Source organism: Halyomorpha halys, unplaced genomic scaffold (genome assembly GCF_000696795.3).
Source record: "Halyomorpha halys isolate HHAL.00 unplaced genomic scaffold, Hhal_1.1 Scaffold518.1, whole genome shotgun sequence".
NCBI classification, from domain to species: Eukaryota; Metazoa; Arthropoda; class Insecta; order Hemiptera; family Pentatomidae; genus Halyomorpha; species Halyomorpha halys.
In genome coordinates, this window is record NW_027110901.1 from 404,871 (window position 1) to 421,481 (window position 16,611).

At 31.8% G+C, this 16,611-nt stretch overlaps 1 protein-coding gene across 6 annotated transcripts in view; it reads left to right on the plus strand.

Annotated features, from left to right (window-relative positions):
- LOC106683812 (uncharacterized) overlaps window positions 1-16,611 on the plus strand; it is a 31,485-nt gene that overhangs the window by 11,685 nt on the left and 3,189 nt on the right. For all 6 annotated transcript variants that reach the window (XR_010843845.1, XR_010843846.1, XR_010843847.1 and 3 more), the window contains exons 8-14: window positions 1,707-1,843; window positions 1,917-2,035; window positions 6,488-6,728; window positions 8,171-8,257; window positions 13,045-13,226; window positions 13,292-13,406; window positions 15,139-15,335. Coding sequence is in view for 2 of the 6 variants with exons in the window: in XM_014425517.3 (XP_014281003.1) it covers window positions 1,707-1,843; window positions 1,917-2,035; window positions 6,488-6,728; window positions 8,171-8,257; window positions 13,045-13,226; window positions 13,292-13,406; window positions 15,139-15,335 (1,078 nt within the window). In the remaining 4 variants the exon portion in view is untranslated. The remainder of the gene's footprint in view (window positions 1-1,706; window positions 1,844-1,916; window positions 2,036-6,487; window positions 6,729-8,170; window positions 8,258-13,044; window positions 13,227-13,291; window positions 13,407-15,138; window positions 15,336-16,611) is intronic.

Genomic DNA, 16,611 nt, shown 5'->3' on the forward strand with positions numbered 1-16,611 from the left:
TTTTTTCATAATTACGAGCAGGCCCAAGTTTACTTGTTGGCAATTTTAGAATCAGTGGTTATTGTTTTAAGATTTACTGTTATTTTATCTGTAAAGTAAATGTTCAAATGTGCTTCAGTACCATCAGGTACACTTCAGTGTATTCAGTCTTTGTAAAGAAATAAGTTTAGTTCAAATTTAAGATGATGTAATAATTTTACAAAATGGCCTCCACCATTAATAGTGGACAATTTACTGTTCAAGAACTGACGAGAAACTCCTCTTCTACCAACTTAGCACGGCCAAATTTGATATAGCCAGAGAGAAACACTTTATTATAAAAGTAGTGCTACTCACTTACATTGGATTACTACCGGAGATGGGAAAAAATTAGCCATAGCTAAAACTAATAGCTAATATTGCCATGGACACGACCTTTATACATGAATGAACCATTGTTAAATAAATATCGTATTATAAATATCGGCAATTTTAGCTACTAGTTTCATAGTTTCCCAACTCCGGTTACTACATACAAAGCATACTATGTGTATGATGGGATTTCAAGGGTGTGATTTTTTATGAGCTGTTGCCACTAGATGTATCTATCGATTCCACTCTATACTGCTCACAATTAACAAAATTTGATGAATCGATTCGAAGAAAACGCCCAGAACTGGCAAATGAAAAGGGTGTCATCTTCTATCATGACAACGCTAGGCCCCATTCTTCATTAGTCACCTGCAATAATTGTTAGCCCTTGGATGGGATCTTTTGCCCCCTCTCCCTATTCACCAGACCTTGCTCCTAGTGACTACCATTTATTCTGGTCTCGACAAAATTCCTTAAGTGGAAAACGGTTTGAAAACAGAGTGTCAGGGTGCACCTTGATCACTTTTTCCCTCATAAGCCACAGACATTCTATGAACATGGGATTATTCAGCTGTTGGAAAGATGGGATAAGGTAATCGAAAATAATGGATATTACATTGTAAATTAAAATAAATATTATGTACAAAATAAACTTAGTTTTCTTTCACCCAAAAAAAAAAATGAAAGGACTTATTTGCCAACCCTATTCTATAATGCATGTCATTCTTCCCCTGAGAAAATATTACTAATATTAAAAGCCTTTTTCTATTTTTATCGCTGATTCATTACAATTTTGTGTTAAAAAATAAGTGTTATCTATTCTTTGAGTTTTTATAAATTTAAGTTACTTCATACATATAAAATGTTAAGTTTTATTACTTCTGGTAGTCAACATATATTATCAAACAGATGCTGACCATAATATCCAGGTTTCCCTCAGATGGCCATTATTGCGATAACCTTAAGAATTTTATCTTTAAAATAGTATTATTAAGATATTTAAATTTATGATCCCAAATAACATACAAATTGATCAAATAAATATTATTTACTAATGTAATATATCAAAGTGGTAATTAATGCTTATGACAAGCCTATATAACAAAGAAATTATTTATAAATCATAAATAATTCATTACTTAAAATTATAACACAACTTATAACCCTAACAATATTTCCTTTTATTATTTCAATTAGCCAATATTAATTCTGTTTTCCACAATACGTCTTTTTTTCAATTTTTTTATATATTTTTTTTTACTATAGGTATAGAATATCACTACAATACATTGAATTTTTCTAAATATATAAATAAATGTAACATCCAGTGAATTTCCATCTTTAAATATTTTTAGGTGGGATACAGTTTCAGTTCCTTTGCTTACAGGAGCCAAATATTAGCGAAAAGAATGAAAAATTGCTTGAAATAACTAGTACATTTTTAGGTTTTATTCTTGAAATGAATGAAATAGAGGATGAATTATTTAGGCATGTATGTTCAATGATTATTACACTATGAATAGACAACTTTTGTATTGAAATAAAATATTAAATTAAATTTTCAGGAGAGAGAGATAATTGTAATTGAAGATATGTTAAAACTTCAAACACGCCATTGTAACCATGAACTTGTTAAACTTGAGGATACAAATATCTCACGTGAAGTACCAAATGAGATCTATTCGTAAGTATTTATTAATTAAAAACAATTATTATACAATTACATAATAAATCAGTGTATTATTTAATGTTTTACAATATTTAAGAAAAGTTCTGGCTTTCATAAGAGAATATATATATATAAGTTTCTGTTTTTTTTTTGTTTTTTTTCTATGTAAACATGTAAGGGCTATTGGAAGAACACTCTCTGAATGCGTAAACGAAACTGACTTTTTTTGGTCCAGTACCTCTACATATACATGTTCGATCAGCTGATCTCTTTTAATCACTTGACGGCCTTTGTCAGCTGACATCTCACTCAGACTGTAACTCCTGTTAAACTTAACAGGAGGTAATACTTAGGCCATAACTCCTGTTAAACCGCCGTAACAGTCATCTTACACTTATATATCACAATACAATAACATATTGTAATATTAAAAATATTTATTTAAAGTAAATTAAAGGAAAATTGATAGTTTTTACTTATTCTCATATCTAAAGTATTACTCAGGTTTAAATGAAATGCTTTAATATTAAACAGATAGAAGAATTTTATTTTGTTTTATAACATAATAGACTCTTAATCTCAGGACCTGTTTTTCTAGGCAATCAGAACACTCAACTAAATTATTAACTATCTTTACAAATATACTTAAATTCTATTTTGTACAACACTAACCAATTTAAACTATTCTTTGATGAATGATTTTTTAACATCTCCTATTTTAACAAACAAACACTGACAAAGCAAAGCATTGTTTCTCTCACTTTTTTCAACACACTTCATCCACCGGCGATCCAAATGAACAGTACCTTTTTCTTCTTGGATGTTACTTTGATATCTTCTATCTCTAGGTGTCTACCAATTAGAGTAGACAAAGGATGATCAGGACCTCCTGCATCCAGGAGACGTCATCACCCCTCCCCCCCGTGCCTAAGCAAGAAGTGATCCTAAACCAAAGCTTTGTCCCTTCCCCTTCTATAGGTGTTCGTTCTCAACATCGATTGTAGCACTATGGTTTTGAGTTTTTGCTTGATTTTCTTTATGAATATTGTTCTTTAACACTTATTCTTGACTGAAAATAAAAACACGACTAAAACCCCTTTATACATAAAAACTAACTATTTACTAAAAAAAAAAAAAAATATTACAATATATAAAATCATCAATTAGGAAAAACTATTTACAACTAACAATAGACAATTAACAATAGACGAACAGCCCTCGTATATAACTTCATAATAACAGAATCAGATAGAAGTGAATCGGTTGGTTGTTATGGAAGAGTAGAGGACAGTAAGGGAGGGAATGAAGGAGGTGCTTGGAGGCAATAAGAATGGCCTTGGTTTTTTCAGCATTCAGGTTCAAATCATTGCTAAACGCCCATGTGTTAATGCTATCAATATCTTCTTGTATCTTTTGGATGGCCTCAAGCATCTCAGAGGGATTCAAGGATAGATAGATTTGGAGATAGTCTGCATATAAGTGGTGAATGGAATCAGGAAGATCGTTGATATAAATGGAGAAAAGGGTTGGTGAAAGTGAGGACCCCTGAGGAACACCTCGTGTAAGAAGAAAAGGAGAGGATAGAGGTTTATTCAGAATGATGACTGTTTGGGAATGATTGTCTCGGATTGGAGGTCTTGTGATATTTTCAATGATTCAGATTATGTGGAATGTTGAGAGAGAAAACTGGATTGGAAAGGATTAAGGAGAGCTTTTTACTCGAGAAAATTATTAAGTTGGGAGTGGACTGATCTTTCTAGTGGCTTGGCTAAATTGGATAAAATGGATATTGGCCGAAAGTCAGAAACTAAATAAGGAAAACGTACTTTGTTCAATGGTCGGTCCAGGACTTTCTTCCAGGCTTTGGGAAAATGGAATTTTGAAGGAAGAAGTTATAAATGTGCAGAAAAGAAGGAAGAATGGTGGGGAGATTTGTTTGATGATCTTTACAGGAATATTGCCTGTGCGTTAATCGTTAGTTCTGGACTTGAGGACTGCTGAGATGAAGTCATCTGGGGAAATAATTAAAAAATAAAAGTTATTGGGATCAAATAGGATTTCAGGGATGTGAAAAGATGAAAATTCACATAAGGTATTTGAAGGAGGAGCAGCAAAGAAAGCATTATTCTTGTCGGGATCAACTGGGTAATATCGACAGGATTTAGAGCTTATAACGGAGAGGTTCATAAGGACTTTCCATTTAGGTTTAGTGAAAGTATTGCTCCTTGATGTGGCGTAAGGATGTTTGGGTAAGGTTTTGGAGGGACTTAAAGGTGGAATAGTGCTCTGAAATTCTGGTGCGTCTGAAGCATCTTCTGGCCACATCTCGTATTCTCTTCATTAAATCTCTTATTTCTGAGTTGATTCAGGGAACCGGAGAGCGTATGAAGGTACGGTTTTACGAGGAGTGTGTTGGTTTAGGAATTTAAGGAGGTTCAAGAATTGGCATTTGACCATATTGTCAATGGATAAAAGTGAATAGATAGGTTCTAAGGAGAGGAAAAGTTTATCAAGGTAGGGATCAATGTTTTCTCTGGTTAAGGAATCAAGGTTTCGCCAACTAATTTTCTTTGGTATAAGCAAGGGCGAGGGAAGGTTGTAGGAAATTTTGATGAGGTCATGGGAGAAAATAAAATTAATAGAAATTTGGGAGGAGGTTCTGTTGGGATCAATAATAAATACATCGAGCCAGGTATCAGTGGACTAGATATGATGTGTGGATTGGTAGGGAACAATCTAAAGGTCTAGGGAGAAAATTAGATCCATAAGGTATGATCGATCGGGAGAGTCTGTGAGAAGGTTGGTGTTGAGATCACCTGCGATTATTACATAATAATAAAACATTTTGGAAGAGAGAAATAAAATATGAAAGGAAGAAGGATTAAAATGTATCACCAAAACGGACTCGAGGTGGGCGGTACAGTATAGAGGAGGGAAAAAGAGCTTGAAGTAAGTTGCACAAAAATGTATTCCAAATTGGGGGTGTCAAAGGAAGGAGACTTTAAAAAGATTTTGGCCCTCAGACTGTCATGACGAAGGAGGCTATAGTTAGGGATGGAGATGGAGGAAGTTGGGATATTGGGTTTAAGCTATGTTTCTGAGACGGCAATGGTGTAAAAATTTTGAAGTAAATAATCCAGAAATTCGTCATAATGTGCCGAAAGATATTGGGAGTTAACATCGTAGGATGTTAGGATACTACTTATGTAGGACTAAAGGAAAGAGTGTGAAACGGTGAGGAATGGATCAAATTTATTATTTGAGTAAGGAAGGAAAATTGAGAATGTGTTGAAAAGGATATTTGAGTTAATGTCAAGGGAGAGGGTACTTTTACTATTTTCCTATTTGAATACAATGAGATAGACAATAAACTATGCTCGTATTAAGCATAAAAAAAAAATATGCTGAGTGAAAAAATAACAAATTAAATACAATGCTATATTAAATTGAGAAAAATATAGAAATAATAAATAAAATTTACTATAAATACTTGAACACAATGATAATTTACTTGGTTTGGAAATAAAAATAAAAATAATGCTACTTAGAAGAGTAAATAAAAAATAACATGCAAATAATAGATATAGATGTATAAATGTGTTTGGAAAATATATCAGAAAAATTAAATTAAATTTACTGAAGGAAAAAAAAAATCATATACACTAATAAATTGATAGCTTCTATAAAAAAAGAATGTTTTTCTTAAGTTGGCAAATAAAACAGAAAATAAGAAGTTATAATGAAAATGTAAAAATAGACTAAGTAATAAAAATAATAAATTACAAATTAATAGAATTTTAAATTTGATGTAACCGGGGGGATGGCCTCAGTGAAAGGCTTGCAGATCCTCAGCTGTATTAATGATGTCGACAGGTTGGCCATTTTCTCGGCGGCATCTGACTCCCTCGAGTGAACCAGATGTACCTCAATTTGCCGGCTGCCTTCACCTTCCTCACCAGCCAGTACAGATGTCTATTGGCGAGTGTCATCTCTTTGCCTATATAGATCTGTTGGTTGCTGTCATAGCTGAGAGGCCTGGTGGTGAAATCTCTTTTCACCTTTCGGAGCCAAATCACCTCGTCACAAACAGTCTGGCCAACGAACTACAAGGCAGTCGAGGGTCCTCTCCTCTGGGCCTTTTTATTTCTATCGCGTCTAGGTCTTCCAGTCTGAGCTTTACTTCCAGTGCCACTCCAATCGAACATATTATACCCTCCGGTGTTTCTCCTGTTTTCATTGGGATGCCCCTGAGTTTCACTTTTTTAGTAAGTTGTTTAATGTTACAAGGTATTCAGCCATGTTGGGTACAAACCCCCCCTTCCTTCGACACTGCCCATCCTCTGTAGGGCTTCCACTTTCTGGGCATCTGGTCTTACTACCTCCTGTGAGATAGTGTGTCCAAGGAAAGTTATTTAAAAGAAACTAAATTTAATTCTTTTTATTTATGAACATTTTATACGTGAACAGATATATCTGGTCTCCTGAAATAACGACTGAGGATGATAGAAGTTTGGTATTATATCGCAATATTGTTGGAAGTTATGTTGGACATTTGTTCTATAATGAAAACGCATTGAATGATTTTATTCTTTTTATTAAAAGAACCCATGTCCATAACAAGGAGATTTGCTACAAGCATGTACTTATAACTACTCACTTTATTGTTACTTTCTTAAGGAAGAATGAAGACTACTTTTCACCAATTGAGGTATGAACTTTTTACTTATTGATTATTAATTAATAGTGATAAGTTTATAATGTATAAGGTCAAATGAAAAAAGGAGGAAGCAGTAGTTTATGGGTGTAGAAGGTCACATCTCAACACTCTTCACATAAGTTTGTGCAGTGAAGTTTAATAATTCCAAAGGTATAAAAGCTCCTATGTATCCATGCAAAAAAAATTATATACTCAGAATCAACAATTTTATCTCACAGTTTACATTTTAGAGATTAAAGACCGAATCTTGTGGATATCTGAAGTCAAATTTGTCTTTTTGGATAATTGATTGAACCATTAATCTGATTTTGAAAAAATGTCAGGATTATATTGTTGGTTTCTAGTCTTATATTGATTTTATCATATTCCGTCCACTACTTTTGCTTACCTATGTCTAAATGTCTTTGCCTCTGTGTACCTATATTTCAAAAAAGGGGTTGTCTGATTTGGCCCAAATTTGATGGAATACTGAAGATTTAGTATAAAATGGAAATAAAGGTAATTACTGACAGTAGAAATTTCCAGAAAAAATGATAATTTCCAGAAAGTGCAGAAAAAAATATGAGGATAAAAAATAATGCTGTACTGGCAAGAGTACTTGAAAGCATGGGTGTAGGCAAGATTTCACCTAAGGGGGAGCAGACCTCAGCCCATCGCACACCCACATGCATACATGTATTTTTTATATTGGTTGAAACATTTGTTAAAAGAAAGATATGTAATTCATTCATTCATTACTGTTAAAATTTTTATTAGCTATGATCACAATAAATTATTGAAAATCGAGCATAAAATTAATTATTGTAAATAAATACATACAATAAATACAAAAATATAAGAGCTGATGAAAAGGTTTGCTATGAGAGTATCAGCCTTCTGGGATTGCTGGCAAAAATATTACAGTTATTTAACCATTATATTCTAAAATGGTTGCCTTCTTTAATTTATTTTCAACAGACATTCTAAGATTATTAAAATGGCAAACTGTAAGTTATAATAAGAATAATGGAATGTAAGAAAGGTTCTATTTTATTTGTTTCCAACATTATTTTTAGAGGTAAGCATATGACAAATAGTTGTGCTCATTGAATCTTACATTTTTTACCGAAGAATTGACGAGTATCCTATCTTCAAAGGTGTGGTTGTGATTTTGTTAAGATGTCCACACAACAATGTTACCTTACTCATTATGGCATGTTTCCAGAAAGAAATCATCTATCAAATCAGTTTACTATTTTCTTTGTTTTTTTTTCCTTCGGTCCCAAAAATCTAGGGGGGAGCCACAGCTCCCTTCTGCCTACACCCATGCCTGTAAGACATTTTTTAATATTATATAAATATATATATTGTATATTATATTTGCATATTATCATATTTTTTTTTTTACTTTAAATAATTATTTTAAAGTTTTCTTGTATTAACATATGTTGCAGAAAGATGCTCTTGTGATGTCAACATTGTGCCATTATATCCATAAGTGTGAACCAATATACTCCGTGATATATGTAACATTATTTAAGGTATTATATTGTAATGTAACATTATTACTCTACCTTCTTTATTAATTATATAACTATTTATTAATTATATAAATATTTAATAATTTTACAATTGTTTGTTAATTATATTAACTTAATAGTTAAGAAATAATTTTTTCTTCTTTGTCTTCCTCTTCATGCCTTTCTTGTCATCTAGGAGCCTCAATCCAATGCAGTCCCTGTTAATCTACCTTATTCCCTGAAGGGGTTTTAGCTCTCTTCCCTCCTATCCGTGTTATGTACTCCTGTTATAAAATTCTAAGATGGCCTCGCAGCCTCCTTCTGGGTTGAGCTTACATTACTTTCTGTGGTTCTCTCTCAACCTCTGTCAACCTAACCACTTTAACTGCCACTTTTAAAGCAAAGTCTTCAGCTCCATTACTATTCCTAACAGGATCTCTCCTGCTTTTACCGACTGCTCTCCGTAGGATTTTCATTTCAGCACTTTTAAATTAAAAAAAAAAAGTATTTTCTTTTACATCCCAAGTAATGATTTAATTTGTTAAACTATGAGATCATTTGTTTATAAGTGAAAACAAGTAAACAAAAATAAAAAATACTTTTTGTATGGATTTATTTAACGTGGTAATAAAAAAAATGTGTCACCAACAAAATTGGATTATGCATATTTTTACTATTAATTTAGTTTTACAAAATCAAGTGGTTTATATAGTAGATATTATGTATTTCTAATTCCAACAAAATGTGTTATCAACACTTCCATAGGAATTAGATTACCAGATATCGAAACTGTAAGAATTTCCACAGTGATTACAATAACTTGCCTATTGATTGGGAAGTTAAAAGTATCCTTTGCACATGTGCACTTTTATTTGAAAACTAAAATGTTGTTGCTTGCTTTTTTTTTACACTAGTTCAGATTACTGGAGCGACCGCAGCACCAAAGTTCGGCTTACTGAGATAACATTATATGTGTAATGTGTGGCATATTTAGTAATAAGAAAATGTAGGAAAAAAATATAGCCTTTTATTCTCAATTTTGATCATATCTTTATTCAATGATAAATAAATTCTGTTTCTATCATTTCTCCAAAAAATATTAATGTGGTTTTGGAACTATGTGTGCCCCATGGCTTTTGAGGGAGACAAATCCACAACAATTCAGACAAGCTAAACGTGTAGTACTTTAAATGATTACCTTTTTTGATATTCATTGGCATAATACTTACAATAAAAAGTCAGTAAAGTTCAAAATTAATTGCAGGATTTTTAAATATAACATTTAATTTTCTTCCTCTTAAATTCAAGTAGAAATCATGTATTTTTTATCAGTTTATTTCATTGTCTATTATTGCTAACAATGAGAACTGTTTATTTTATCAAGTAAACATAGCTAAAGGTACTTTAGAGGAAATTTTTTTAAAAATTCGTCATTTAAGCCCACTTAGACTATTCCAATGAGAGGAAACGACCTAGCTGAGGTTAAAGACCATTTAATTGTACATTGATATGCCCAGTTTGATCAAAGTTGTTTGAACCGTTTTCGAGAAAATCAATTTTATAAAGTAGCACTTCTGGTTGATCATTTTTATAGAAAAAGTTGCTGTCACATCCCAGCTATTTACCTGCCTATAATATGTAATTTGCTACCACATCCCAGCCATTTACCTGACTATAATATGTAATTTGCTACCACAACCCAGCAATTTACCTGGCTATAATATGTAATTTGCTACCACATCCCAGCCATTTACCTGGCTATAATATTTAATTTGCTGACCCACAGCCCAGCCATTTACCCGCCTATAATATGTAATTTCAGTTTTGTATAACTTTTTGTTTTAGAGCTAGGCTGTTCATAGAAACAGACATACAGAATGTTTAATGAGACAAGGTTTTTTGGACTCAGGGGACCTCTCAAAACAGGTCCTTCAAAAACTCAAATTCAAAATTTTACACAATCGCAGTACTTTCCCTTACTATTTACTCCAGGAGTGGCCAAGTCGATTGTGAGGTCAGTTTGGGTTGATATTGATCGCCCGCATTGTCTGGGGTGGAATTCTGTGTAACTTTGAAGCGATTGTATAAGACACAACTTTCTAGCAATAGTTTTAGACATATTTCATATGGATCAAAAGTTATTAATTATCCTTGTCCTTTGATTCCCCTGGACGTGAGTGTTTTGGCCCTTTAAATAATTATTGTTGTTTTTTACATCAGTAGATAAGCCGTATACCGGTATTTCAGTACAATGTGTTCTAAGCGAGCTATTGATAGATTAGCAAAAAGTAAGTCATGTTATTCATTTCATGATATATTGACGAAACTGTAAAATGCGAAATTGAAATCAAATTATCAGTCATACTGTGCAGCTTTATAACAACTTTTTCATATTTACGAACAAACAGTACAACAACTTATATATTGCAGTTGGTAAAAACATTAAAATTCATTTTAAGTTTGTAAAAATCTATCTTGATAAAGTATCGGAAAATTGAAATGCTATTAAAAGTTGGGTCTGGAAATTTATTTTCTCCATGACCCTTCATCTCAAAAACTTAATAAGTGATTTATAAAATAAAAAAATAGTTTTGAGAATATATATTACTCATGTACCCATAGCTCGCTGGAATGCACCTGATACTGAAACACTGTGTATAAACATAGCATGCATTTCACAACCATTCTTCCACCTTAGACTACGTCTATGACAAGTTGATCGCGACACACTTGTAAGATAAAAAGTAGATTTTATATGCAGAAAAGTTCATGACCCATGATATATTCCATATGTTCCATAGGTATGTGAAAGTACAAAAAAATATTGATGTAAATATTTATTTAAACAATATTTTTATGAAACATGAAAAAAAGAATTCATCCAATATACTATAAAGTATACAAGTATTCTTTACCACTGATTTCACTCTTTTATTGTGAATTATATGAACATGCTTTATCAAAGGCCTTCTCTGAAGTAGCCTAAAGGCCTGCATCACTTTCACCACCTATCTATATGCCACAACAAATCCATTTGCATTTCCTGTTTGCTAGCTTTCATATTTAAGTCAATATGTAAAGTTTTGTTAGAAACCTACCAAGATACTGGTAATGGTGAATACTACATGAATGGTGAAAACTTATGAATATAAGTTTGAATATTTTTGATTTGAATTTTTGAAGTTATAAGACTGAACTTGTTTTCAATAATATAATGGAAATTCAGAGGTAAAAAGAATTAAGAAGCTTCTTAGCTAGTTTTTAAATTTTCTGTGCAGGTTATCAAGTTTTTCTTTCTTACCCTGCAAAAGTTTTTATTTAATATATATATTTTTTTGGGTGGGTCTTCAGGATCAGTCAATGATACAACTTTATGATATGACGTTTCACATTTGAGACAAACAGGACATAAATTCAAATTTGATGCACCAAAAATTGTACACTAGGAAAAAAACAACTTTAAGTGAAATTGTTAAAAAGTGATCACTGTGTAGAAAAGTCTGTAATAAACAATTGTAAGTAGTTTTTATTAAACAATATTTTGCTTTTAATAGTTATCAATCATAATTACAATATGTACTCATAATTATAATATGTACTCGTAGTCTTATAATAATTAGTTGAAGAAAGTATTTGGTCAACAAATCTTTTCTCTCATTGCAGGGCATAACTATGCCAATAATAAATAATAATATTTTTTATTTATTCTGGGATTGATCGCTTAGAATAATATATAGGCATCAAAATTAGGCTTTAGAGCCTTAGAGTAAAAAATATAAAATAGAAATAAAATTATAAAATGTAAAAAAATAATGAATTTGAAAAGATAAATACGAACAACAATAATTAACAGAACATATAAAATAAGAATGGAACAAATAAAACCATGTCATCATCAAACATAATATGACTACAAACTTCTGATAATTAATAAAAAGAAAAAAAATGATAAAAAATCAAATACAATTAAACTAAAAATAATAAATGAAAAGGTACAATTTCTGCTTATATACATATTTACAAGTATGAATTAAAATCTGAAACATTCAATACAGAAAATATATAAACCTTATTTAAAACTTTCAATTGTTATTCTTCCGGAATTGAGTGGACAGAAGGTAGTCGAAGATACGTGATTTGAAGATTGGAAGGGTATTAGAACTACGAATAAAGGGGGGAATAGAATTCTATAGGGAAGAGAAACGATCTACCAAAGGCTGTGGTTCAATGAGCAGTTACATATAAGTCTTAAGGCTGTGAGCAGGGTTGCAGGAATACACTGAGGATTTAAATTGAAGGATATTAGAGATGTACGAAGGACGGTGGGATTGATAACTTGGTAGAGGAAGGAAGCCAGAAAATATTTACGACGGAAGGAGAAGTAAAGCCACTTTAACTCTTCATAAAATTTGGGGACCCCAAAGATGAATTGTACAAAAAAATTAATTAACCGTTTTTATTTTACTTTGAGATCTCCAGAGACACCCCTACAAACCACACAGCAATAATCAAAGTGGAGGAATATTATGGAAGTAACCAGGAACCTACGGGTTTCAAAATAATGTTTTGAAACTTCGTCTAAATAAAGTTGTATTATTATCTGATACTGAAGAAGACCTACAAAAAAAAAAAAAATAAATAAATATATACCTAAAACAGTCAAGAAAAAAGTTATCATTTTAAATATATAGTTGGAAGCTTTTTCTCAATATTAATAAGAATTTTGTATATTTAATGTTTTTAAGTGACTAAGTGAGTACCCAGTATTTTTTAATATTTCATTAAAGTTGTGAAAAAAATATTTCTAGACATTCAGAATATGTGAGTATTCTTCAAAACTGGCTAACAGATTACTAAAAAAGATGAAGCGATGGAAATATTTTTATCCATGTAATTATTTCTCTAATACTGATGGATTTAAAAAAAAATATATTGAAATAGTAAATCTCATAGGAAAAAATAAGTTTAGTAATCGAAATAAATGCCACAGGTATTTTTATATGGTATATTATACTTAATACATTAAGTAAAGATATAATTTTAAGTGTTTTATAGGGAACTGATCATTTTAGCTGTGATTATCAATGCTGATAAATCCATCTACTACAAACATAAAGTATTTATGAGCCATCATGATGAGTACTGTTTTGACTGGAATTTTGAGTCTATGGTAAGTCGATATTTTATTTTACAAATTTACAATTGAAGATAGATTTGTCAATTTGTTTACAGAGATTTTCTTTTTTACAAATATCTAAACAGATTATTTTAGGAACTTACTTAAAAAAAAAAATTGTCACTGAACTTTAATTTTATGTAAATTATTTGGAAAAAACTGTGCCGACGGTCAGAATCATGAATATTGCTGCTACTAAAATTTCCATGGAATACTGCAAAATCGATGTATTCTTATTTACAGTGGGGAAAAAGTATTTGCTCGTCCACTTTCATAAAACTAGTTGACAAAAGGAAATTAAAACTTCTCCTAAGTGAACAAAATTTGAAAGTGTATTGAATACCGAATAAAATCCTTATGCATGAAAACATAAAACTTATTAGCTTAATGGAATATAAAATGCTACAAATTATCACCATATGATTTATTTCCAAATTACTATATTCGTAATCAAATCAGCCTATACGTGTCTGTAACCATTTAATCACAGAGATAGGCAAAAATTAGCTATGCGTAAAACTACAGCTAAAATTGTCATGGATACAACCCTTAGTCATGAATGAACCATTTTTTTTATTTATTGACATTTAAAACTGTACATAAATACAAGTAAAGTTGCAGTAAGATGTTAATGGTATGATATAGGCTTGTAGAGAAACTACAACTCATTGGTAGACTCTAAGAATGAACCATTAATAAATAAATATTGTATCCATGATAATTTTAGCTATTAGTTTCATTTATAGCTCATTTTTGCCCAACTCTGTTTAATCTATGACTTATTGATCGCTGTATCTTAAAAATGACCATACCTTTGAAGTTTAAATTTTTAATGGTGATTCCATTTGTGCTGTTGATTGTGATGAGGTTGGGTTTCAAAAACTTGGACTTTAAGTAGTTTAAAAAAAGTTATTTCTGAAACCTAAAAAAAAAAATTAATTTTTCCAGTAACTTGAAAACTAGGCATCTTCTGGAACATTATATTCACTATTTTGAAAGGTGATTTAATTCTCTACAAAAAAAAAAAAATATAACATTATCTAAATCTGATGAATATTGTGGAACAATTATCCTCAGAGCCCCGCTCATACACTTCATACTTCATACTGCCCTCAGCTAATACTTAATAACATTCTACCAAAATAAAAAACTTGGGACCATTGGAAAGACGACTGTTCTGGAAAACACATGGACTATTTTGAAAAAAGATTTAATCACAGACTTATATTACCTAAAAAAACATAACATAATTCTTATATACAAGTTACTTATAAGCCTCACTGGTTCAGGGCTCATGCAATGAATCACACCTAACCATTCTGTCAAAATTCCTCTGTTACATCATTCACTGCCCCTTCTACTTCACAAATTATCGTACAATGACCTGAACATAACTTTCATGACAGGTGTAATCAAGAAACTGTATAAAAATTTTCATAACTCACTTGGTAAACACCCAAACTTTCTGGTACGTACATTTCTGACTGACACATTACCACAAAATCCAACAAGAAGATTGAAACATCTCTATACATTACATTAGGTATACTATGGTGGGAATAACCCCATGGAAGGTTTCCATGTTAATCCTGTTAAGGAGGTTTATCCAATCGAGCTCAAATTTACAATATATGCAAATAACTATTTGTAAAATTTTACAAATAGAGAATAATTATAAAAATAATGATTATATCTAATATATTCATTAATAATATGACTTTTTAAGGATCATGAGGAAGAAGAAAATTGTGATACTCATGATAGAACACTATGGACTCCAAAATTATTAGGTAAAGGGGACACCGAAAAGTATCATCTAAAAAAGCGGGTAGCAATAGGCCTTATTCATTCATTCCTTCAACCATGGTTTAACATCCTCAAGATATTATTCAAAGATACTGAACATTTACAAGATTACCTTGAGTAAGAATACAAATTTGTTTATTATACTAACTTAAAAATAATCTCTTCATATTTAATAAATGTCAAAAGTTTAAGATCAATCAAGGGGTATTCTATCAATATTTGGGATTCTCCAAAGTAAATAAATTAATTAGTATCTAGTTTAAGTCTGAATACTTTGACAGAAAAAAATTTGAATTGTGAGAAAAACTGAATAAGGTTTAGAAGTAGAATTTTAATTTCTTAAAAAAAATAAATAAAATTACTCTATATAAGTGCGTAATCTTCCTCTATCCAACAATGCCCTGTGCTGGTTCAAATCCTTTCTCTCAAACCGGTCCCAGTATGTAGTCGTCCCAGGTCAACCTCTATCCAAGACCCTCCTCCTTCCCTGTGGTGTTCCTCAAGGCTCCTCTTTATCTCCTACTCTGTTTGCTATTTACATTAATTACCTTCCCCTCCAGATCCATCACTCCCAATACCACATCTATGCAGATGATTTCCAAATATACCTGTCCTTCCCACCTTCTGACCTATTACCAGCCAAAGAAGATATGGATGAGATTTGTGAATGGGCGGGAGCTAACAATTTGAAGCTAAATGCGGAGAAGACGAAGGCAATCTTAATAGGCTCCAATCATCTCCTTAATACTGCTCCTAATATTCCAACTCTGTTCCTACATGATAGTCCCATCAAATACCTAGGAATAACCTTTGATCAAACACTTTCCTGGAAAAGCCATGTATCCAATATCTCCCGCTGTACCTTTTCAACTTTAAAACGTTTAAATTACCTCCACCATCTATTTCCATTTGAAACTCGTAGGCTTCTAGTCACTTCGCTAATATTTCTTCATTTTGGCTATTGCTGTAGAGTATATGGGGAAGTCTCTGGAGATCTCAAGGCGAAATTAAAACGTTTGATAAATTGCTGTGTACGATTCATCTTTGGGATCCCTAGGGACTCCTCTGTTTCCTGTTTTTATGCAGAGTTGAAGTGGCTTTATCCTTCCTACCGTCGTAAGTATTTCCTGGCATCCTTCATCTTCCAATTCCGCTGTCCTTCATACATCTCCAAGCTCCTTCAATTCAAATCCTCTATTCGTTTCCATAATACCCTTTCCTGATCTTCAGATTTATACACAAGGGCCCACCGAACCATTGCTTTCGATAGATCGTTCATTATCTGAGCCTCATCCTTATGGAACTCCATTTCTTCCAACATCCGTCACTCCAATACCCTCTCTACCTTTAAATCCCGCCTGTTCAATCATTTCTTATCCATTCAGACCCCATA